The sequence below is a fragment of the Malus sylvestris genome, chromosome 11 (genome assembly GCF_916048215.2).
Source record: "Malus sylvestris chromosome 11, drMalSylv7.2, whole genome shotgun sequence".
In the NCBI taxonomy this organism is placed as follows: Eukaryota; Viridiplantae; Streptophyta; class Magnoliopsida; order Rosales; family Rosaceae; genus Malus; species Malus sylvestris.
In genome coordinates, this window is record NC_062270.1 from 9,774,098 (window position 1) to 9,798,002 (window position 23,905).

General features: G+C 36.7%; 1 protein-coding gene, 1 long non-coding RNA gene and 1 pseudogene across 6 annotated transcripts; 2 read left to right on the plus strand and 1 right to left on the minus strand.

Moving 5' to 3' along the window:
* Window positions 1–3,318: 3,318 nt before the first annotated feature.
* On the plus strand, window positions 3,319–5,761 carry LOC126590927 (uncharacterized). 5 transcript variants are annotated; one of them, XR_007612198.1, is made up of 6 exons: window positions 3,346–3,566; window positions 3,662–3,693; window positions 4,105–4,179; window positions 4,270–5,011; window positions 5,315–5,421; window positions 5,541–5,761. It is a non-coding gene; the product is annotated as an uncharacterized LOC126590927 (long non-coding RNA). The 5 variants fall into 5 exon arrangements; XR_007612199.1 differs by having other exon boundaries at window positions 4,270–4,707; window positions 4,810–5,421; XR_007612200.1 differs by having other exon boundaries at window positions 3,319–3,397; window positions 4,270–5,421.
* Window positions 5,762–5,893: 132 nt separating this feature from the next.
* LOC126590209 (uncharacterized) lies at window positions 5,894–10,263 on the plus strand (annotated as a pseudogene).
* An 848-nt stretch (window positions 10,264–11,111) lies between these two features.
* Window positions 11,112–12,457, minus strand: LOC126590926 (aquaporin TIP1-2-like). Its single transcript, XM_050256444.1, has 3 exons — window positions 12,240–12,457; window positions 11,705–11,955; window positions 11,112–11,621 (listed from the first exon to the last, which is right to left on the minus strand). The coding sequence occupies exons 1-3, from the start codon at window positions 12,370–12,372 to the stop codon at window positions 11,247–11,249; spliced, it is 759 nt and encodes a 252-aa protein (XP_050112401.1). The 5' UTR covers window positions 12,373–12,457; the 3' UTR covers window positions 11,112–11,246.
* Between the last annotated feature and the right edge of the window lie 11,448 nt (window positions 12,458–23,905).

The following is a 23,905-nucleotide window of genomic DNA, read 5'->3' on the forward strand; positions in this document are numbered from 1 at the left end:
GCCGTTGTTGTATTCCTTGGTCTTCCACTCGATTCTGTTGAGTGATGGTCCGAAATCGTATCCATCTTGTATTCCATTGGGTGGTTATATATGCATGGAACTCCGCGATTTCGTTGAGTGATGGTCCGGAATCGTATCCTGAGTTTGATTATGTTGAGTGGTCCTGAATCCCTTCTATTATGCGATTTTGTTGAGTGATGGTCCGAAATCGTATCCATCTTGTATTCCATTGGGTGGTTCTATATGCATGGTACTCCGCGATTCCGTTGAGTGATGGTTTAGAATCGTATCCTGAGTTTGATTCCGTTGAGTGGTCCGGAATCCCTTTGGTGACTTGCTTCCTTGGATTTGATTTCAGCTTCAGAGATGTAAGCTTCGACCGAACTGTGTCGCTCTAGCCCTGCATGTCAGTGTGTAGTATGGGTTATTATTTGGTGTGATTATTGGTTGTTGTTGGATGTAATTGTTATGATTATGATATACCGTTGACCAATATGGCTATAGATTATTATTGCGCCTCGTCGATTGTTCCTTGAGATGTTGCACGCTTTGAATTGTGAATTATGTTGAAATATGGTAGTTTATGTGATGAATATTCGAGTGTAGAGAAAAGTTAAACTACGAATAGCTTGATCCCTATTGAGGGTACGTAGGCAGTCTAACGAAGAGGTTAGATGCAGCCATAAAGTATACGCAAAATTATTATGCATTTGGATCTTGAATTATATTTTGTGCATACCCAAATGGCGGGGTATGTGGAGTTACGGGCATTTAGGGATGTCACGTGTCGATTTTGGACGTATGTCGGGATCGGGGCGTGACAACAGATGTTCTTCCAATCTCAAACTGGGTTTCCCCGGTTGAGATTGAGGGGGAGTATTAAGGGTACAAGTCAACAAAACAGTTACAAATACAGTTAGTAAGGTTATTAGTATTTGGTTAAAGTAGTTAGGATTTCTCTTATAAAAATAGTGTGTGTAATCTTCATTTAGTCAGTTAATACAAATCCTATTTCTCTCTCTAAACTCTCTCTCTCTCTCTCTCTCTCTCTCTCTCTCTCTCTCTCTCTCTCTCTCTCTCTCTCTCTCTCTCTAAAACTCTTTGTGTTCATCCTTCTGTAATCATTATTTCTTCTTGATTTTCCCTTCAATTCCCATACATTGCAATGTAGTTAACAAGAAAGTCAGTTAATAAGATGATTTGGATACGTGAACCGAAGACCTAAGAATGCTTCAGTTAGAAAATGAGACTGAGATGAATGCTCAGGGCAAAAAGGGTAGAGAAAAACCTTGAAAGACTTTGAAAAAGATTAAAAAAATACGAAGTACTTGGAGCTATCGGAAATTTATTGTTGTTGTTGTTGTAAAAACAATCAATTAGCAACACTGATTACCTTTCCAACAGTTAAAAGTTAAGGCCACTAAAAGTTAATACAACACAATAACTACCGGAAAATCCTTGTGCTCTACCCTGAATTAAATTTCCTATTATTCTAAAGCAACCACATGTTCTTTGTCAAATATATCTTTATATTATATTTCCTTTCTATCCAACTTTAGCATTTCAATGGATTGCACATCAGATTTGGTAAGAATTGTAGAGATATTAACATTATCTTTTTTACAGTGCCTAGATATGATATCCGAATCTGCTTGTTCCAGTTAGTCAATGTCCAGATTGAAGTTAAATAATTGATCATTTCCAGTTATGGTTCCACGTATACAATCAATCTGCATCACCTTTGTAGTGCCTACTTAAAGTACTCATCTTTCCTTTTTCTTATTCAACAAACCGAAAAGTACACAAAGTAGTCATGCGGCAAACAAGATGATCAAAACCAACACCAAAGTAAGAAAACAAATATTTGGGTTAATATTTGGCCCGAACAACAAGTATGGAACGAATATGGCATCTATTACAAACTGCATAACAGCTTAATATCAAGGAGAAAGCCTATTTATATCTACTTTACTTTTAATTTTCTCAAAGATATATACTTCCATCTATGTGTTGCACTTCGTGGTGAAAAGTGAAAACCTTATTACTATCGCTTTTCAACCACATTAAACTTGATAGCTTTGCACGCTAATTTGACAACAATATTTGGCTTTTCTTAGAAATGTAGAAAGTATTTGAAGCGCTCCTTAAAAGAAAAGCATGTGCTCGCGCACATGCATAATTAACGTTTTTCATCAAACATTGTCATAATCACTTTTAGTAATCTGAAAGCATTTTTAGTTATTTTAAATACTTCCAAATAACCACAATATGAGCCTATCGGTATCAACATCCCAAATGTTAATACTTACAATAATAGATCAATCATGCAGAAATTTTGTTCCATCCATTCTCTGAATATATGATCTATGGTTTCAATTGAAAAATAACGGTTTAGGGCCACTGATTTAGAGCAGTAGATGTCCGATGCTGTTCGAAACTTCCAAGTTTCTGCAAGTATATACTCTTGAGTTAGAAGAGATTGTCCAGATAACTGAATCAACCAACGGAGAATGAATAGAATACATAGGCACAACCACATAAATAAGGGAAGATGAAGTGGTATTTATGCACCGTTTTTAGCTTCTCACATACTCTTTATATTTATGGTCATCGAATTGGATAAATCAAATAAAATCAACATTCATGATTAAACAAGAAATATAAGATGTTAATAAAGTGTGCCAAAATCACTTTCTCATCAATAAACATCGACAAACTGCACAACAAGATTTATAAGGAGGGTATGTGGACTTATAATTGAGACTCCAGCCCATCAAGTAGTTGCTGAAGCCCATAAATATCCTTGACCCACTTAGGCCCAATCCAAAGTGATAACCCAACCATCACCATTATCTCCCGTCACGTCTGTAATTCTTTTTTTTTTTTTTAATATATCGATACTTTTACATTAAGGGGATAGGGGTTCGGCTAAGCCAGAAAATGGATAATTTAATTTGGTATCGAACTTACCATCCACGAGATTTGAATATAAGATCTCTCACTTTTAAATGAAGAAGAATACCATTAGATCGTAATATTGAGTGGCACCACACGAATTCTTAGTCCCAACTGTTGAAATTCGCAAAGGCAGAAATTCTATATATACTAAAACCCAAACATTTGGTTACTGTTCTAGGGCAGTGTGCGGACCAAAATGCCCCTCAATTCGTTTGTTAAGCTATTTTTTTGCCATCTTTCTACAGTAAAATGACTACCTTACCCTCCCAAGCCACGCGTTCATCCTCTCTGGTTTCGATTTCTTTGGGTGCTTCGGTTCTCTCTCTCCATTATTAGTTTTTGATTCTTCTGGAACCTAGGGTTTTTTTCCTCTTCCACGCGGTCGTTGTTCTTGATGCCCGTCGTTCTCGGCCATTGTCGGGTTTTTCTCGCCGATTAAGTACGGCAGTTTTCTTGCTTTACATCCCTCTTACCCATGGTCGTTTTCTTACTGGAAAATTTTCCATCCTCTGCTTTTCCTTATTTATGGACTTTGTGATTTTCGTTGTGGTTGTCGATCTGGGTTAATTTCGAATCGTTTTTTTGCCTATGCGATCTAAAGTTCTTTGGTGAGTTAATTGGTTTTCTTGCCACATGGGATTTTAATTTTTTTTTTCCGTGGTTTATTTGTGGTTCTCTGATGTGTTTTGATTTTTTATTTCAGGAAAAGTTAAGGATACGATCAAACGTTTACTTGTGAGTTTTCTATTTTTCTGATTGTGTGTGATTTAATTTTTTCAAGTTTTGGGTGTACTTTTCTGATCTGCTTTGATTTTTAGTTTGGTGGCTGAGAAAATGTGATTCCATGTTTTGATCGAGTCAAATAATTAAAAAATAAAAGACAAGTGGAAAATTATCGTCGACAGGAGTGGGTGCAAAAAGGGAAGAAAAAAAGCATGAATCTGGAGGATGGAACAAATGGGTTTTCTGTTCAAATCCCACACCCAAATTAAATATAAATTAATTTCTTAATTTCCTTTTAATGGTTTGGAAATCAAGCCTTTTATTTTGTGCATTTCAGTGTTATTTCTTCCTGAGTTGGAAAGTTGAAGTTTCAACTTTTAGCTCAGATCTTAAAGCATCAAAATTTTCACTTTATCAATCCAGTTATTCCGGGCAAGCATAACCTTTATCAACATCCTGTTTTAGAAGAATAAAAGTCATTCTCATGGTCCTTCTCTGGTAAGTGGATAATTGAATATCAGAATTTAAGTTCTGTATTAGTGCATTTCATTGATGATAATCGAATTTTTTTAATCCTTTGTGTTTCAGGAATACATTGTTAATTCTCCGGACTATCGACCTCTGCCGTCTGATTCTCCTCAATGGTGCTTGCACCATTTGAACCAGAGGGAATCTTAAGGTTGATTTCTGCATTTGTCTAACTCTAACTCTATTTCCATCTCTCTCTCACATACAAACACACTATGTCAATGTTAAAACATCATCATTCCTGATTATTCAAAATTGGTCTTTGGTTCATTTTATTAGTAAATTTTCAATTCTCTGATAGCTGCTATTCCATGTTTTTTCGGATTGCATTATAGGCACATACTTTTGCATTTCAAGGTATCAAGCTTCTTCTTGTTAATAATACTAACTATTTGCACTCTAAAAAATTCTTCATTTGATTCAATAGGGTTTTTAATTTCACTTTTTTTTTGTCCCTGTGAAATGTTTTTCCAGGCTATATCATTGGATTGCAATTGGGTATGTTTGCTTTCACCCTCTTAGTTCTCTCATTTTTTTTCATATGGACAATTCCATTTCTTCTTCTTCTTCATCTTACTCTGAACTTCATTCTGTTTTCAGCTGTGGATTCTGGAGGACGTGCTATACACAAGAAGGTAAGATATTCTAGGTTTTTGTCCATATTCGGAATATCCCCAGTTTCAAAATTTTAGGGAATTGATTCATTTCCATTTTACATGTTTAACATTCTTTGGGGTGATGATGACTTGAGGCTGTACAAACTAGAATGGCTATGGGTAGGTTTGAACGTAGCCAAATTTGGGTAAGAATCGTGAAACTCTAATCCTAATTTTCTCCGCTTTTGAATTTAAGAGCAAAAATTGGTGTATTTACACTCTTTTTGGTTGTGAATCATGCAAATAGTTTCTTTGCAGGTATTATGGGTATTTTGACGGAATTAAGGTTTAGGGTTGATGGATTTTAGGTTATTAAACTTGGTTGTGCCTTCTTTTTGGTCTTTGCTGTAATATGTTTTCATATCTCAAATAAAAATTGTATTTGCTTATTTGGTTTTTCAATTTTTGTGCAAATTGGACGGAACTGATGTTTCTGTGTTTCTTCTTAGATTCAACTGATATCATGGTAATTATGCACCTGACCTCTATAGCGTATCTTAATCTATCATCGTTTCACTTACTCAGAGCCAATTGTTGGAGCTTAGTGCTCAATTAGGTGAATTCCAAATGCAAGATCCTCTAATTTCATCTTTTGTGGTTTCAGCAAAGATAATGAATCTTCTTAAAGCATCTATTTTTTTTCAGCATAATTCAGCTTCTCAGTTCATTTCTCAGGTGTAGGTTATCCTCATGTTCCATTTCCATCAGGACTACAGGTGTTTATTTTGGTTTCATGTGTCGTTCTTTAGTTCTAAGTCCTTCGCATGAATGTGTGCTGAAATGTAATGTACAAAACTGGTATGTGCTACTTCTCAGTTTTCTATTTATATGTTTTTGGAATTTTCGGGTGATGGAAATCAACCCGAGTTCATGTTAAAACAATATCATAATTTTCAGTACGGTAAGAACTCAGAACTTAGAACCTGTTTTTTCTTTATCTTTCCCCTTTTGAAGTTAAGGAGTTGAATTACTTTTCTATACATTTTTTGTGATCATTCACTAATAATTTGTTAATTGTTTTAATATATATGAGGTTGGATTTCTACTTTCTAAGATCCATTATCATCTTCGGAGATTACTTGATTTCATATTGTCAAATAGTTTATGAATTTCCATATTAAGTGCATCAATATGTTCTTGATAATTTAATTAAATGTGATATAACTTGAGGTGTGTATACCTTTGAAATACAATTTTTCACACAATTTCTATTCCCGCAGCAACGCGCGGGCAAAACTTTCTAGTGATAAAGCTAAAAATCCAAATCCAACCTATTATCTCTAGGCCTACAACTCCCTTCAGGCCACTGCATGGTAAAACCCCCTCAACACTCAAAACCCCACCTCCCCAAATTTCATTTTTTTATTCAAATTTTGTTGTTCCTCATATCAAAATTATCTCATTGCAGGCCAGTTTGTCCCTGTCTAAGCTTGAGCAGCTTCGTCTCCACCAACGCCGTCAATGGAGCCTACGCTTCTGCTGGACACCTTATCTGTCAGTATTTTAGTTCCATTTGTTTTAAATTCTGATGAAATTTAGATAAAGATTTGTTTTTTAAATGAAGTGTTGGGTTACATTTTTTTTTTTTTTGCTGCAGATTTGCTGCAAATGGCACAGTTCTTGGAAGTTATACACGGAGCAATTGGTAGGTTTTCTGAAAGACCCAATATTTAATTTATTTTTTGTGTTCACAGAAGTAGAACCCAATATCTATATAAGGTATATTTTTCAAATTTATTAGGTTTATGGGTTTTGTGTTTATATGTGTTCTGAAAATTGAGGTCTGGTGCCGAGTGGAGTGGTGTTGCCTCTGATGCAATGGGTAGGAAGGGCGCATTTTTTGTATGTTGTGCGCCAAACCCATGACGTTTTCTTCCTGTTCTTTCTCTCAGTTTTATCTGTTTGTTGTTTTAGTTTCAGTTTAAGCACTAAAAACACTTATGGGTTTGATTATTTGAGATATGACGAGCATTCTGTGAATATGTTACATGGTGAGAGAATGATGAAAGGGATGTTTGTTTAAGCATGGACTTGAATGCATATTATGGCTATTGTTATGGATTTCAAGACCCCAATTTCAAATTCCCGAGATCAAGTAAAGTTGCTAGATAAGATAATTTAAGGATACTAGGTAAAGATCAATAACATATATACTTTAAATCAGTATTCTTTATGCGGTTCAACCCAAACTGGGGTAATCCAGTGACCATGATTTGAACTAAAGGAAGAAGGATAAAAGTATCACAATGAAGAACGTATAGGTTCTTCCTCGTGCAAGTATAATCTTTTCCTGTCCCTTGCATTCAATCAAGAACACTGAATGTATCCCAACCTGACTGGCTATCTAATCTGTGGAGAAAACTTATGCACGAGCGTTCACACATCCTGGTGTCCAGGTTCTAATATTCCACATATATCTTTAAGAACTTTGGTAAGAAATATAAAATATGGTTCTGGTAAAAGCCTACAAACCTTTGTTGCCAGTCGTACTTTCTAAAGCTATAAGCATGCGATGTAATCAGATTCATTTTCACTTGAGAAAAAGTACGCAAAGAGAAATCCTAGGTTCTGTAGTTCTGCAGAAGTGCTTAGTTCTTGTGAACTTGTATGAACATTTATGAGGTCTGTTCCTTGTGCACAACTAGTTGCGGACCATAATTTTGAGCATTTTGTAGGTCCAAGAGTTGCCATGAGTCTTCATAACTTTTGTTGCTTGGAGCTTAAGTGAGGTAATTTGGTTTAATATTTATAATGCAATCAAATTTTGTTTAACTAAATAGCGTATTTCAAATTATGATCACAAACCTGTATGCAGGTTATTAGGTATCCACGTTATGCTTTTAATTGCACGGGTAGCTGTCCATCTTGGTTTACCTATCTCAGGTTCTACTCTTTCTCATTATGATGATAAATTCAAAAGTTCACATACAAGCATATAGTTACAATACCACTCAACAAAAAGTTATACAATACAAGCAGAAGAGGATTTTATTTTCAATTATATTATTTTTGTTTTCAACTAGGTACACTGCATTCATTGTCTTGTATCCTCCAGGGATGACTGGTGAAAGTAAGTTCATAGTTTCCATTAGCCTTGGGTTTTGATTTTTGGTTGCATGTACGAGTCCCCCTCCCGTTCTCTGTTGATTTCTTTCTGTAAATGGTCGGTGATTACCATGCAGCCTGGCTTATGTACCAAGCACTTCCTTTTATAAAGAAGAAAAGCCTTTCCTCAGATTTCTCCGCTGGCCTTTTCTTTCAGCTATTATAACTTTCTGAGGGTATGTTCTGATTTTTTTTCCACCATGATATGTTGCTTCTTTCCACTTTTCCAAGTAGGCACTCATGGTAGAGAACAGGTCCAAAACTTTCATATATTTTGCTGACTAAATTTGCACTTAGGAATATTTTCTCAACATATATATGAAGCCTTCAAGTCTAAAAAAAATTCTAGTAACCTAGGATAATTTGGTAGTTCGTCTGCTCTGCTTGGATGTGGTTGGGTTTCGATTAGTAGGTTTTTGTTGGGAAATATAAATTGAAGCGAGCTTCAAATTTTTGCACAGTTTATGAATTCTTAAACTTACCTTATTTCCTCTGTATTTATGCTTAGTGCACATAGTTATTGCGCTTCCATGTTAGCCAAGAAATGATGGACTCAGAAAATATTTACCAGTTTCTTCGAGGTTTTGGGGTGAACCGCCAGTTTGAAACCTGGGTTTGTGTTGGAGTTACACTACTAGGATATCTTTTTATTAACCAAATTTCCCCATGAAAGAAAGAAAATATGAAGTCCATAGTAGGATCTCCCATTTCAAAGTTCGTATTGCCAAGACCTTTCAGTGTCAGATCTGTCCAGGAAAAGTGCCATGGTTTTCTTGGTCCTCCAGTAAGGCGCCTCTATAAATATGTACTCTTTGAATCTGCCATGTGGTTCCTTTAGTCTTCAATGCACATGTATCAAAAACCATGCAACAAGGGGAAACATCTTCTATTTTCTATCAACGCCTTAACTAATGTTTCAGTTATTGTTAGCTTTTATCATTGTGATTAATATCATTGGATTCTTCTTATTCAGGTTTTGCTTGTCTGCTACCTATTCCTCTTGAGTATATTAACTGTTGGAAGTAGATGATATTTTGGCACTTGATGCATTGGATTTCTGATGCACGTAGTAGTGAAATTGTAGCTTAAAAATTGTTATCCCTCTACACAAAAGTGTAATCTAGTTAAAGTTCTATATGTGGTCCGTCCTAAGTGTTGTTTTAAATTTATGCATAACTTACTCATGATACATGTTCCCACTTCTTCCCCCTTGTCTTTCACTTTTGCGATCAAAGTCCCTTGCCTGTGGATGGTTGGACCAGATAGAACCAGTATCAAGGAAGCAGCCCTACAGCCTCTTGTTTAGGTTGGATGTTTGGACAGTATGCCAACTAGCAGGTATGCTTTTAATCTAAGTGTACATTTTTATTATGGTCCGCCAAAGCTATCTCTATGTGCATAGTTCACCCTAGCTTCTACATAGTATATTGCCCCATCTATGATTAGCATCTCAAAGTGTACTCTCTCTCACACACACATAGTTCACTGTGTACATTATGTAAACGCATGCTACAAACTACCGTGGATGTTTTGGAGTTTACCATGTAAACACTCGTGTCATTTGTATGATTATGATTTCACCATCTTAATCTCGTCGATCCAATTCTGTGCATCAACAGTTCTGTGTCATCTTCTTGCCTATTCCATGGCTGATAATATAATTACTCCTTTTCCGCAGGCCATTATTTACTCAACGACATAATCACAATTACCTTTTCCACTCAAGTTACTGTTTCAAACCACCCCCCCCCCCCCCCCTTTTTTTTTTCCTTCCCTCCTTCCTTCCCTCTCTTTTACTGTACCAAATCTTTGGTCTCTTTCAAGATCTGTTGTCGTCTTGTCGTCGACTTTGTCCCTTAGCTTTTAGTTATTGGTTGCCAATGTTGTAGTTGGTGTAATAGGACAACTGGCTCTGTCTCTTCTCTCTAAGCTTCCTGTTGAGTGCTTTGGCTTGCAGGTTATAGGGTGGATTGTAGTCACGGATCCATGAGCTGGACTCTTACTCAACAGCCACTCTATATAGACCACAAAGTTGCCAAATTTTGGTACTTTTGTATTTGAATTTTGTTGCCAAATTGTGGCTCATATGTCATTGGTGAAAAAACTCTGTACTTTTAACCTTGTTAATAAGCTTGTTATCAGTCATAGTCAAAATCAAATTGTACGTCTAAATTCCAAGGTTCTAAAAGACACTAGGCACTAGTCGGGCGGCTGGCTGGAGCCTAGCGTCTAGACGGACTAGACGGATGTGTGTAAATCTATTATATTATGTGTGAATAAGTGTCTGCTTATACTTAGAATATATATAATTTCATAATAAACTACAAAATAGAATGACATATATATTATGAAGTATTAGAATAAAATGAAAACATGGGGACCAAGGATATAATGTGCGTTCATTTAAGTATGCAATAAGTCTTTTACAATTTATTAAAAAAATAAAATACAAAATTAAAGTTATATATTGTTTGTCTAATTGAGTCGCGACCTAGGTGGGTTTAGGCAGTGCCTAGGCTGGCGTCTCAGCAGGTCTAAGCACAATTTCTTAATTATCAAACGCTTAGGCATTAATCGGGGAGATGGCCAGCCATCTAACGCCCAGGTGGCGCTAGACGGGAATTTTTAAAACAGTACTAAATTCTAACTTAATTTGCTCATGTGCGCCCTACGTGCAAGGGTAGAAAGGTCATGTTAAACATTGAAGCTTCTTTGACGCTTGAATTAGTCTTGGAAGGACTCTTTTACACTTTATAAGTGATGCACGCATTATTTGAGATTGTTAAGAAATGTAACTACAACGGTATTATTAGGAGTTTTTCCGCCACATTAGATATATAACCTACACCACAACAATGAGGACCTTCATGACACTGGTGCGCCATCATTGTAGCATTATGTACCAAAAGTACATTGAAATGTCACAGTAACAGTGTGTTTGGGTCATGAGAGTTGCTCTCCACTACCTAAAGCATCTGCTGCTTGCACATCCATCTTTGTTGTCCAAAAAGGCCAGTCTGTATTCTCTTAATTAATAATTAGCTGACTAATTAGCCTTAATTTTTTTAATCAAACGCATGCATGCCACTTTCCACCTAAAACGTTTTTTTTTCCTTTTCAAAAACTGAACACCAATGAACAGAAGAAAAAAACAATACAACTTGCACATCAAATTCAACAATTAACAACATCGAAAATACAAAACTTCACCAAACCACCACCCATTTCATCAACTTGAACTGAAACGAAAAAGAGAAAAAAAAGAGGAGAAATATCTTAGTAGTCTGTGGTGGGGAGCTGCTCGTGGGTGTCTGGGGCGATGAAGATGAGCTCGTAGACGACGGCTGCAATGGCAGCGCCGATGAATGGTCCTAGCCAGTAGACCCAGTGGTTGTCCCATGTCCAGCTGACGACAGCTGGGCCGAAGGAAACTGCGGGGTTCATGGATGCACCGTCAAAGGCACCGGCAACCAAGATGTTGGCACCAACAATGAAACCAATGGCAATGGGTGCAATGGTGCCGATGCTGCCCTTCTTGGGGTCCACGGCGGTTGCGTACACGGTGTAAACCAAGCCGAAGGTGATCACAATTTCGAGGACCACAGCGTTCCATACTCCGACGCCGGACGATAGGGAGAAAGCAGATGTTTCCTGCATCAAATCAATTAACATGTTATAAAAATTGGTTGTTTCGATTGAAAGTGTTAATTAGGGACAATGGGTTAGTGGCATACCAATCCCCCGGTAGCAAGCTTGAGGAGCAAGCAAGCAATGACGGCTCCAATCAACTGGGCGATCCAGTACAAGATAGTCCTGACGAAAGTGATGTGGCCACCAATGAAGGCACCGAATGTGACGGCAGGGTTAACATGCCCGCCGGAGATGTTTGCGGCGATTGAAACAGCGACAAAAAGGGCGAAGGCGTGCGCTAGGGCAGCAGCTACAAGGCCGGCCGGTGTGGTTGATGCACCGTCAGTGAGCTTGTCTGCCAAAATTGAAAACACAAGATTAAGCAATGCGCACTACAACATAATAACCAAATAAATAAATATTCTTTTGCTAGAACAGATTTAAAATATGACAATATAATGTGTTTTGAGGGAATGTTACGTAAAACAAAGTGGAAAATGAAAATCGTGACTTTAACACAGATTCGTAAGATTCCTGCTTGAAATATATAATTCGGATTCATAGTTTGACAATAAATATAAATAATGTATTTGAACAAACATCACATAAAACGAACGGGAAATGCAGAGGGTGACTTACTGAAGGCCATGCCAGAGCCTTCACCAGCAAAAACAAAGATGAGGACTGAGATGAACTCAGCAAGAGCCGCTTTCAGAGCATCAGCCTGACCAAACTCAGCTGTGCTTCCCAGTGCAATTCTGTTGATCGCCATTTCGACTTTCGACTTAACCAAAAAGCCTTTAGACTGTCGCAAGAGGAAAATAAGCTGCTTTTGCTCACAGTGTTTATGGTTAGTGTCACAGTGACAGTTATATATAGGGGTTCCTAATGACAACTTAAACACGATGCGTGACCGGACTAGCCGGTTTCCATCCGGTGACACCGGAAATTCAACGACATGTACAATTGGCGACCACCTGTCATTGTATGAGTGGGCTAGTAGGCGGCCCTCCAATTTGTTCTCATCTTGCCACGTGGACGGCTGATGTGACTTGGAAGCTAGACTGATCAGCAATGATGGAGAAGTTTGATCACGTTCACCGGCCAATGTTTTGCCTTGGCGCCTTTGCGGTAGTCGGTCCTCCCCAATGATTGTTGTCATTTAGACCGACCAATATTATTTTATTTATAATTTTGTGGCTAAGTGTGATTAGTTGGTGCTGGCTTCACTTCTTGTCTTTTATCATGCACTAATTATCCAACAAAAAAGAGTTATCAACGTAATTATAGTGATTGAATTCATTTTCCATTGAAGTTAAGTTAGAGCAATATTGCATTGGTCAAAATGCGTGATCCTTCAAAGTTCAAACTCAATGATTTACTTATTTCCTACATTGTTTTGTTGTTGTTGGGTACATTGCTAAATTCAAATAAACACGAGTGAAGGCTATTACTCCTACTTGCCGTTTATTCTACTTGTATTGTTTTAAGAATTTCTATGAAAGCTCTTCTTGAGTATAACTGTCATGAGGGCGAGATGTTTGATAAAGTCCCAAAAAATTAAGGTAGGATAGTTGAAGGCAAAACGTAGACTTTTGAACTATTGAGCAAGAAGGTGAGTGATGCAAACATGGCATAGGTCATGTACTTAGCACGAAAACTTCATAAATTCGCTATTGATTGAGTAGGTATAAGGTCAAAAGAGAAAATGATGCGATTGTAAATGTTGGGATAATTGTTTTTTCTCCAAACGTTACAAGAGTTTGATTGCAAGTGAAATTACTTGTAAATAAACAAGTTGATGGTAACATTTATGTGAAGATATTTCAATAAAAAAACAAACAAAATGCTTTACAACGAAGCATGTAATTATCATATAAATTGATGTGATTAATACATTCAAATTGGGGGCCGCGGGGGAATTAGCATTGGTATATTCTTTAGGGTTAGGTTGTAGTGCATCTACATGATTTTTCTCTAATCCATTGTTAAAACGAAAAGGACGAACTATCAATGTCATCTGATAATGAGTAGCAAATAAGCAAATTACATCGTATTCTCATGGGATTACCAAAAACTTGGAGATCCAACTACAAGAAGACAAGTAGTCTGATACAATATGCTTTGTTACTTGTTACTTTCCATTATTTCCATGGGAATTGGCTTACATGACATTAGAAAAATGCTAAAGAGATTCTCTCAAAAGTGAGACTTTTCATGAACTCTTCGTCACCTTATGTTTTTTGCACAATTCTCATGCCAACATTATAGAAATTGTGTAAAACATATGAGATGCTGAAAAGTCCAAAAGAATCCTACTTTGAGAGAGTCTTAGAAAGTATAAAATATAATTTGGCCTTATATTAATAGGAAAACTAATGAAAAGTCTAAAAAAACTTTTATTTTAATGAAAAGTCATTTTTAAAGGTATAGTGAATAACATTAGAGAAAGGTATAAATGTGATTTTTCGTTAAAAGTGAACAGTACCGGGAGTGTTTTGTTAAAACTCTCATTATTAATAGCATGGTCGATTAAAATAGGGGTGGTCAAAAATCCGTCAAACCAACTAAATCAAACAAATTCGATTAGTTTAGTCCAATTAATCCAAAACCTATGGTTACTTTTGACTTTATCTCTCCTGCTTTTTGAAATCCATTGAGTTTATCATTGATTGATGTTAACAAGAAGGGTGACTTACGGCCTAATATTTGGGTTTTACATTCTCCTGCTTGTTGCTCCCCTTCTGTGATTTCTTCTACAAGACAACAAATTACTATTTAGGCTTTTGATGGTGTCCTTTCTCAGTTCACTATTGTTTATGCGGTTATTACTTCCAATTCGTTCTTATACTATTGTACCTTGGATGGCAATTGGCGATTTTAACACTATTCTTGGAGCTCATCAACGGGTGATTGTTTGCCAGCTCGAACTTGTTGTGAGGATTTCTGCAATATTACTGAGCTTTGTGATTTTACTCATATCGCCACTGCTGGTACTTACTGTACCTGGGCTAGAGGTCGAGGTGTTCATGGTCATATGGAGAGGCGTCTTGATACATCTTTATGTGACACCCGTTCGCTAGAGTTATGGCCTCACACTAGTTGTGCTGCTTTGCCAAGACTAGTCATTGGTCATGATTGTTCAGCCTCGATTATTTTACCAGGAGCCCTAGGACTTTTCGGGTTCAATCTATGTGGACTTAGCAGTCTATAATTGCATATTGTTGTCGCATGTTTGTTATGTTGCAGAAGCTTAAGGCCTTAAGCATTTTCTTGGGGGTTTGAAATTCTCACGTTTTTGGAGATGTTCATTAGAATGTCACTATTGCTAAGGAGAATTTTAGGACTATTCAAAATATTATTGCTTCCAATTGGCTTACTCAATAGAGGCTCCGAACCCAAGTCAAATGGCTTACTAAGGGTGATCGTAATACTGCTTTTTTTCATGCTTATGCCCGTGTTAGGTCTTCATCTTAAAGAATTGCTACTCTAATGGATGGTGATACTATGCTCTGTTCTCCGACTGATATTGTTGATCATGTGGTAAATTTTTATCAGTCTTTATATAATTCTTCCTTCACTCTTTCTAGAATTGATGATGCATGTAGTGTAATTCATCTTATGGTTAGTGAGGAGGAAAATTCAGTCCTTTGTTCTCTACCTTCAGTTGACGAAATTAAAAGTGTAGTGTTATATATGGACCCTTCGAGTGCACGGGGACCGGATGGTTTTTCTAGTTTTTTCATGTTATCGGTCTTGTTGGGATATTGTTGGTTTGAATGTTATTGCTTTTGTGCAAGACTTTTTTAAACGAAGTTGGTTATATCCCGATGCTAATTGTAACTTTGTGGTCCTTATTTCGAAAGTTGAAGGGACTACTACTATTACTCACTATCGTCTCCTCAACAAGCATCTATTCTAAGAGGTAGACATATTTCTGATTGCATTGGCTTAGTTTCTAAAGGATTCAATTGACAAAAAGGCTTTTGGTAGTAATGGGGGCATAAAAGTGGATATTGCCAAGGCTTTTGATAATTTAAACTGAGATTTTCTTCTTCATGTTCTTTCCAGTTTTGGTTTTTCTCGTGCTTTTGTGGATTGGGTTCATATCTTATTACAGTCAGCTCGTCTTTCATTTATAGTAAATGGCACCCCACATAGACTTTTCTCTTGTTTGCAAGTTGTTCATCAGGCAGATCCTATTTCTCTACCCGTTTTTTGTCTTGCGGAAGAAGCTCTTAGCAAAGGTTTAACCTTACTTTACTCCACTAGACAAATTATTGCAATTTTGGCTCCAAAGGGTTGTTGCCTCCTACTCATGTGTTGTATGCAAATAATCTTTTTATTTTTTATTGCGAAAATGCCCGATCTCTTATCTACCTTCACAATTTCTTAGATATGTATGCATGCTTCTAGGCAATTTGTTAATGCTAATAAGAGCACCTTTTACCTTGGGTCCATCTCTTCTCGTCGCAAAGCTCATATGGAGAGACATCTTGTTTTTCGTTTGGGTATGCCTCATTTTACTTATTTGTGTGGACAGACAAATTAATGTGCATCCCAGTTTACAAGTTTGTCATCCTTCACTATATGTGTTTTTCCTTTTTTTCCTAACCTACTACTTTTGGTGCTCTGCAACTTGTTTTGCAGGTTTAGACCTTCTAGGTTTTTCTTTAGAGGAGTTTAGGATTGACATTCCCCCTGCCCCTTATTTTCTTAAGGTCAGGTTTATGTCCCCCCTCCAAAAAAAAAAAAAAAAAAAAAACTTATTTTCTTGTATTCTTATTTGTTTTCTTAAGAGGGATCAGGTTTATGTCGTATCTATTTTATTGTATTTTTCACTTTATTATTCCTCCTTGTATTATGAGTAATTAAAATTTATGTTCCCCAACTAAATGCAACTTCTTTTTTCTGATTCAATCAAATTTCTCTCTTATCTTTGAAATTTTCTGAAAAAAAACCTTTTCGCTGAATTGAACCAAACTGCAACTAATTTGATTTGGGTCAGTTTAGTTTATTAATTGGAAACTGTTCCTAAACTACTAACGTTAGCTGTATACATTTCTTGGCACTTAAAATCTTTTCTTATGGCTCACACATTGATATTTTTAATATCTAAAGCTAAATTCCCTAAATCATTCGATTTTGACGTTTCTATCTAAATTCACCATCTTCAATAGCAAGAAATTTTCTCTACTATTATTCAACATATGGTATGGATTTCTCTTTGATATAGAGCACAGAAGAACTCCTTAAGTGCTTATGAAGAAAAAAATGGTCGAACCGAACAACCAAACAGGTTACTGAATGGCGTAGTTTGAATCCGTTATACTACTAGCTAGTTTGAACCGTAAATCAAATCAATACGAACCAAGCAAGATGTTAAACTGATTTGGTACCGAACCAAACTCGTTCACACTCATCCCTAATTAACAATTTGCTACTTGTTAAAAATAAATAAAATGGCGTCACATGTTATGTGATTCAAAATGGTAGGGGCGGTAGAATATGTGGCCATCTTTGTTGTTGTGCTCTTCAAATGCCATTCTTTGTTGTTGTGCTCTGCTGTCATGCTATATATATATATATTATAATTCCGCAACTACTACGCTTTGTACCATGACATCTCTACTAATTATTTTGTGAACGTGAGGGGGAAATTTAGAATATTAAAATTATATTAAGTGGGTAATGTTGGAGATGAACTTAAAATTTGTCTCCACTTCAACATGTAAATTGGTATAAATTAATCATTAGATTATCAAGCCGACCACAATGATATGTATGAGCCATTAAAAATTCTAAAAGCACATAAAATGAGCAAGAACATGACACAAATCCTCAAATTTAATTGTGCACATTTTCATTCGTACTTATATTGTCCGCGAATATATATGATTTGAGCTCCATTCCTTTTTATTAAAACAAAGTCTCCCTCACCTTCCCTTTTTCTCATAATTTTCAATCTTATCTGTTGATTATTTTATCTAGAAGGGACGGCTCACGATCACTAATCATAATTAAAATGCTAAATCCTTTTTAGTTTATAGTTTTTTTGGATCAGATCTAAGTTGAATTCAGAGAGCCACAGAGTTTGGTGGTAGAGGTGAGTTGTAAACCCTAATAACCAAATTCGTTTTGAGGCATGCAGCTAGTAAATGCCAGATTTTGGATGCATGTTTTGTATTATATATGGATTAACAATGACTAGGATCACATGCAGGTGCAGAATATGCAGGTGCTAGAAGGTTTTATTTTTCCCAGGTTGGAGAGATTTCCTTGGCATCTTAGCAGTTGGTTCCTATTCGATAACATGCCTTTTTTTAGATTGTCATGTTAGACTAATCAGTGAAATCATTGTTTAAAACTAGTTAACCCTTTTTAGCATATCCTTTTTATCGATGCTAATTTGAGTAATGTTAGGGGCAATAAATTTTTATGGATGCCAATAGTCACTTGTTAATTCTACCATAGGTCCAAATATTAACCAAAGTTGTGCTAAAAAATAAAGGACAGCTAAATTTTGCACCTTTCTAGTTTAGCAAACTAACACTAAAGACAAAAAAATTTACACCATTGGTTCTTCTTTAGTAATTTAACAGTCAAGTTAATCTTTGTTTTTCTGATATAGCACTCAGTTACATATTTTTTTTCTTTACATGCCCGTTTCAGGACATGCCCATTTGCCCATTGGACTTATGCCCTACTAGGAGGTAGCGCATTTAGTTCCAAATTGACATTTCCGTGACAATTGTGTTTAATCTTTACAAACATCAAAGTTCTCATTCGGGATTAATTCCCTTCGTTTGTGCAACTGTCAAAATGAAGATAAGTGTTGAAGAGATCATAATCAAGCTGTATAAACATTTTTTTTTTTGGTTGAAGATTGTATAAACTTTTTTTTTTGTCGAACGCTGTATAAATCATTTTTTTTTCATATCTTCTCTTTTCGTGATGAATTTTTGCACTTAAAATTGTACCTAGATGAGGCTAAGCATGATGTTTAGTTTTACATGCGTCACGTCACGTGTCTTTTTAAGTAAGTCATGCAATGTAATCAACAATTCACAAATATCTTATTTTGATTTTGAAACCCTATCCTTGAGTGTCCGTTGTTTTGGTGACTTCATTCCTACATTCCTTGACATTTCCTTCTTGTTGTTTTGAGAAGGCTGCTGCCTCCAGTTCATTTTTGTGTGAATTGTTTATCATTTTCTTCATGAAAATTTGATTTTAAATCCCAAAAAAATTGGTTTACATCCACACTTTGCATGATGATCTAAGATACACTTCTCTAATAAAGCATAAAATCATCTTAGGTATAATATTTATATACTTGTGTTGTTGGTGCTACGAAGATAAAGAATTCATGAAGGAGCTGCCATGTTTTGCAAAGACCAAACTTGGTGATGATGTGTGAGTATGAAGTTGTACGAAGGTATAAATCATATAAATTCTCTCAAGCCATTGTAGATACCTGGTCAGTGATAACCACCAGTTTTTCCTAAAGGTGGGTTTCCGGGTGAACGCTTTTTTGTGTTATTTGTTTTGCTTTTGTGACTTGAGAGTTTGTTGAATGCTCATCAGGCGAACCCCATAAGTTCATAGGACTTTGTGTACGTTGTTGTATCAGTTGAGATGTTAGTTTTCTTGATAGACTGCTCTCACATATCACTCGAATTAATTATTGCTGTCTCGGGTGCCCTAGAGTTCAGGTTGTCATGATCAAGGAACAAAATGCCGATAATATCGGCGATATATCGCCGATATTATCGGTTTTTAAGGGGACCGATATTTTTATAACTATCCAAATGGTTTTCGTGATAATATCGTCGAGGCTCCGTCGTCGCAATGGCAGCCGAGCTTCCTCTGCGCGTCGACGTGCTTCCTAGAGACGGAGGAGAGGGAGGGAGAGTTCAGGAGGGTGGTGGAGATGCTGGCATCGGGATGGACGGATTTGGGTGTGCCTGGGTGTGGGTGCGATCGGGGAAATGGAGTCCCCTGCACGTCGCCGTGCTTCCCAGAGACGGAGGAAAGGGAGGGAGAGTTCAGGAGGGTCGTGGAGATGCTGCGCTGGCATCGGGGTGGACGGATATGGGTGTGCCTGGGTGTGGGTGCGATTGGGGAAATGGAGCTTCCTCTGCGCGTCGCCGTGCTTCCCAGAGACGGAGGAGAGGGAGGGAGAGGGAGGGAAGGTGGTGGAGATGCTGCGCTGGCATCGGGGTGGACGGATTTGGGTGTGTCTGGGTGTGGGTGCGATTGGGGAAATGGAGTGAGAGAATGAGAGTTCGAGAGAGACATAGAGTTGAGAACTGAGAAAGAGTGAGGGGTCCGAGAGGGACTCGGGAAAAGAGAGAGAGAGATAGGGTGAGGGTTAGTGGGCTACCACGTGGCAGCGTGACAGAGAGTGAGAATCAAGATGGAGGGTCCATATTAGATTAGGATAAAGGACTCAATTGCACAATTTATATAATTTCAGGGAAAGAGTGAAAATATAAATTAATCTGGGGGTCCAGATTAGATTAGGATAAAGGACTCAATTTCAGGGAAAAAGTGAAAATATATAATTTCAGGGAAAGAGTGAAAAATTTGAACCTCAAAGAGTGAAAAATTTGCCAGCTCTCTATATAATCAACTTAAATCAGTTAAATCCATCATGCAATGCATTTCCTTCCAATTTTTTGTGATAAACTAATAGATAATTGACTAAATAAACATCCTGCAAAGTTTCATTAAAAATTTTCAAGTTTTCCTTACAATTTCCGTGGTTTTCATATTATTTTTATCGATATCGATAATATCCCGATATTTCCATCAATATTTCCGTGTTTTTGAACTACCGATATTTCCGATATCATAGATATTTAATACATTGGTCACGATTATGCATGCTATACGTATTCCATTAGATGTGTGTGTTGATTTTTTTTTCTGAAATGTAAAGTTCATATGTGCACCTAGAATTGTTGTGCTTCGTTTCTATATCTGTTCCAGTCATCTATATTTCGTTTTCTGATAAAGTACTATGCAGTAAGTTTATGAAGTTTGCTCAAGTTTGCTTTATGTTAGTGTGATCTTGTTCTTGAGTCACCACTAGTATCCAATTTCATTAGCACTCTCCGACTTCAACTACAAGTGATGAAGAGAAATAGCACTAGATGATAGTAGCGTTGGTAAAACAGAATTGACATTTAAGTCATTGTTTAGCCATTTAGCCTAAATTGAAATTTTTGTCAATTCTCTATCTAAAGACTGCACGTGAGAGTCTCATGAAATTAACTCTTCATTGAAGTCACTGTGTGCACATAAAATATCATGACCAATGAGAGCATTCCATGTGTACAACTTATCAAATATGACTACTTTGCACTTGACGGAATACGCAAAACATTAGCCAAACCCTTACGAGCTAATGGGCCACATTTTCTACAATGGCCCTAGAAATGCACAATCAACTGGCCCTCAGGCTCAATTCTTCGCCAATGGTCCAAGTCAATATCCAAGTGACCAACGCACCTTGATATGCAATGAGCTTGCCTATCAACCTTTTACTAGGCAAGACCCTCCAAAGTATATTCTAGGAATCTCAGAAGAATATTTGTCCATCAGTGTGCAAACTAGGTAACACTATGTTAATATATTCAACGAACCTGGACGCTAAGTTAACTCCTCAAGCTTAGCTACTTTATTCCGGTAATAAAAAACTCACCACACTCTTATTATTTCTTACATACTTAGGTATCAGAAGCCCTTTGGCTAACACCACACAAATTTTAGTCTGACTTTGTTTGTCTCTTTTCTTTATATATGTAAGTTTTCGTCAATTCAACCATAGCGAAAATTTGCTCCCACAGTCACAACCTCTATTAAGAATCATAGTTGTTAGCTTACTAATCCCGACTCTTGTTAAGGGGGTATGAGTATAAGAAATCGTCAAGCAAAACAAAGAACGCACTATTTCTTTGTTACTCTCATTCTCCACATCTCAATTACTATCATCCATCTACCTCTGCTACTGTTCCTATGTTCTATTTGTTGGATAATTGATTAAGATTTGACATTCCTGTATGCCAGTAATCTGCATAAGGGCCCATACATCATGTAAGGCTTTCCGTTTATATTGGAGTTATATATCAATTATTGCCTTATGCAATGTCATGATATGCAAGTAAAGAGGCGTTTACGGATTTAGGACCATGGTATCTTGCCTTTCCTGAGTTGACATGTCAAAGACTACTCTTTTTGTTTTTTTTTTCTTTTCTCATATTAACCAATTTTGCGTCGTCATGATGGAATTCACCTCAAAGATTCAACAAAACGAACTATGATTTTTTTACTAATAAATGGTTACATTCCTAATTACATCGAGATTGTTTAGGATAAACTCCACAACTTTTGAGATACAATGGTTAAGTTAGGGATAATATTAGTATTGAATTAGTCCGTTTCTCTGAAACTTTCATATTGCATCAGAGCGAGTTTGGTCTGGGCCCAAACACTAGGTCTATACTAATTCTTGACTCCCTTAACAGAAGTTTGTTCAAAATGCGTACCATTCACATGCTTGTCTTTTCTTTCACGATGTGGAAGTTCTCTGCACGTGTGGGCCCACTAAATATTTCACATGAGCTTGCGTGTTGGAAATCCCGCATTGGATTTGTCAAAACCAATTACTATTTATATACAAGAGGTTCCATTTTTAATACACTAAGGGGGCGTTTGTTTGCCCTCACTAAGTGGGACTGGACTGGACTAGTTGTTAGTCAAATACCATGTTTGTTCCATGCTGGGACTAACATTAATGAGACTAAAGGGGACTAGTATGGACAAAACCCTTCACTAAGAGGTCTTAGCGAGACCCCCCAATAACCATGGGACTAGCTAAGATTATCCTCTCTCTTCCTCGTCATGCTCAATAACCATTCCCGATAGACTCCTCGTCATCTCTGGTCACCTAGATCATAATAAAATATTAATAATTTATATATTAAATAATATAATATTAGAATTTGTTATTATCCAGCTTCTTAGTCAAACACTGCACCAAACGCTTCACTAAGTTAGTCCAGCTTAGTCTAGTCTAAGCCAGTCCAGCTTAGTCTAGTCTAAACCAGTCCAGCTTAGTCCTTGAAGCTAGTCCAGTCCGAGATAGTCCGGCGCAACAAACGCACCTTAAGTCCTTTTAGAAATCCCTACACCTCTTGGAGTACATGCGGTTAAGCTAACCGACAACTGTTGGACCATTTGACCCATCTCTCTTAAACTTTAACAAAATCGTTACCTTTCAATTAATAAAGATGAAATGACAAAGTTAACCTCGTACAAGTTATACTCATTTCGTCCTTCAATTAATACAGGAATTGTTTATGCATTTGGGCCTTAGAAGTTTTATTGAAAACGAACCAAACAACATTTTTGGCCCACTAGGACCACTACGAACCAAATAACTTGAAAGACTCAAATAACATGTTACAAAAGCAACAGATACTGAAAGGCCTATAAATCCAAATCAGAAGAATAAGAGTGACTAAGGGCCAAGTCCACACAACCTTACTGCCAATAATCTTGTTACACATATCATTGTTGTTAATATTTAAATGGTTTTGGTTATTGGGTTTAGGATAACGCTTGTGCCCTCACTTACGATTAACCAACCTTTACTGTCTGAACATTATAATCAAAACCGTTCATTCTTTTTATCGTCATCTAAAGATCATATATGCAAAAAATATTTCAATTTGGAGATTGTTTGGTCATCCATACGTGCTAAACCAATCAACGGTTGTAATAACAAGTAGTAGTATCCTCGTGATGAATCGTCCATTTGGTCTATGCATATGAATGGCTTGTAGATCTCCAAATTGAATGATTTTTTCCCATATATCATCTTTAGCTGATGATAAATAGAATGAACAATACCAATTATGATGTTTGAATGTAAAAACTTTATTAATCATAAGTTAGGAACAAATAAGTCCCCCGTTAAGAGACACAAGGATGATCCTTGAATTTAATAAGGATGTCTTATTTGCTCTTAAAACAATGAAAGAGGGCTGTTGTTGTTACTCTATGTCCATTACTTAGTTTAAAGCCTTAAACCATCTTTGTAATGAACCGTGAGAACTGATTGGAGTTATCAACTCAGCCCAAATGGCCCAAACCATAACATAAGCATGATCATGTATTGTATTGTACTCCTCATACCCCTTTAATACCAAAAAGTGCCCTTTACTTTTTTTTTTTTTTTTAACAAATGATATTATCTACACTAAGAAGGTGGGGGAGTGGCCTAAGCCTCACAATAG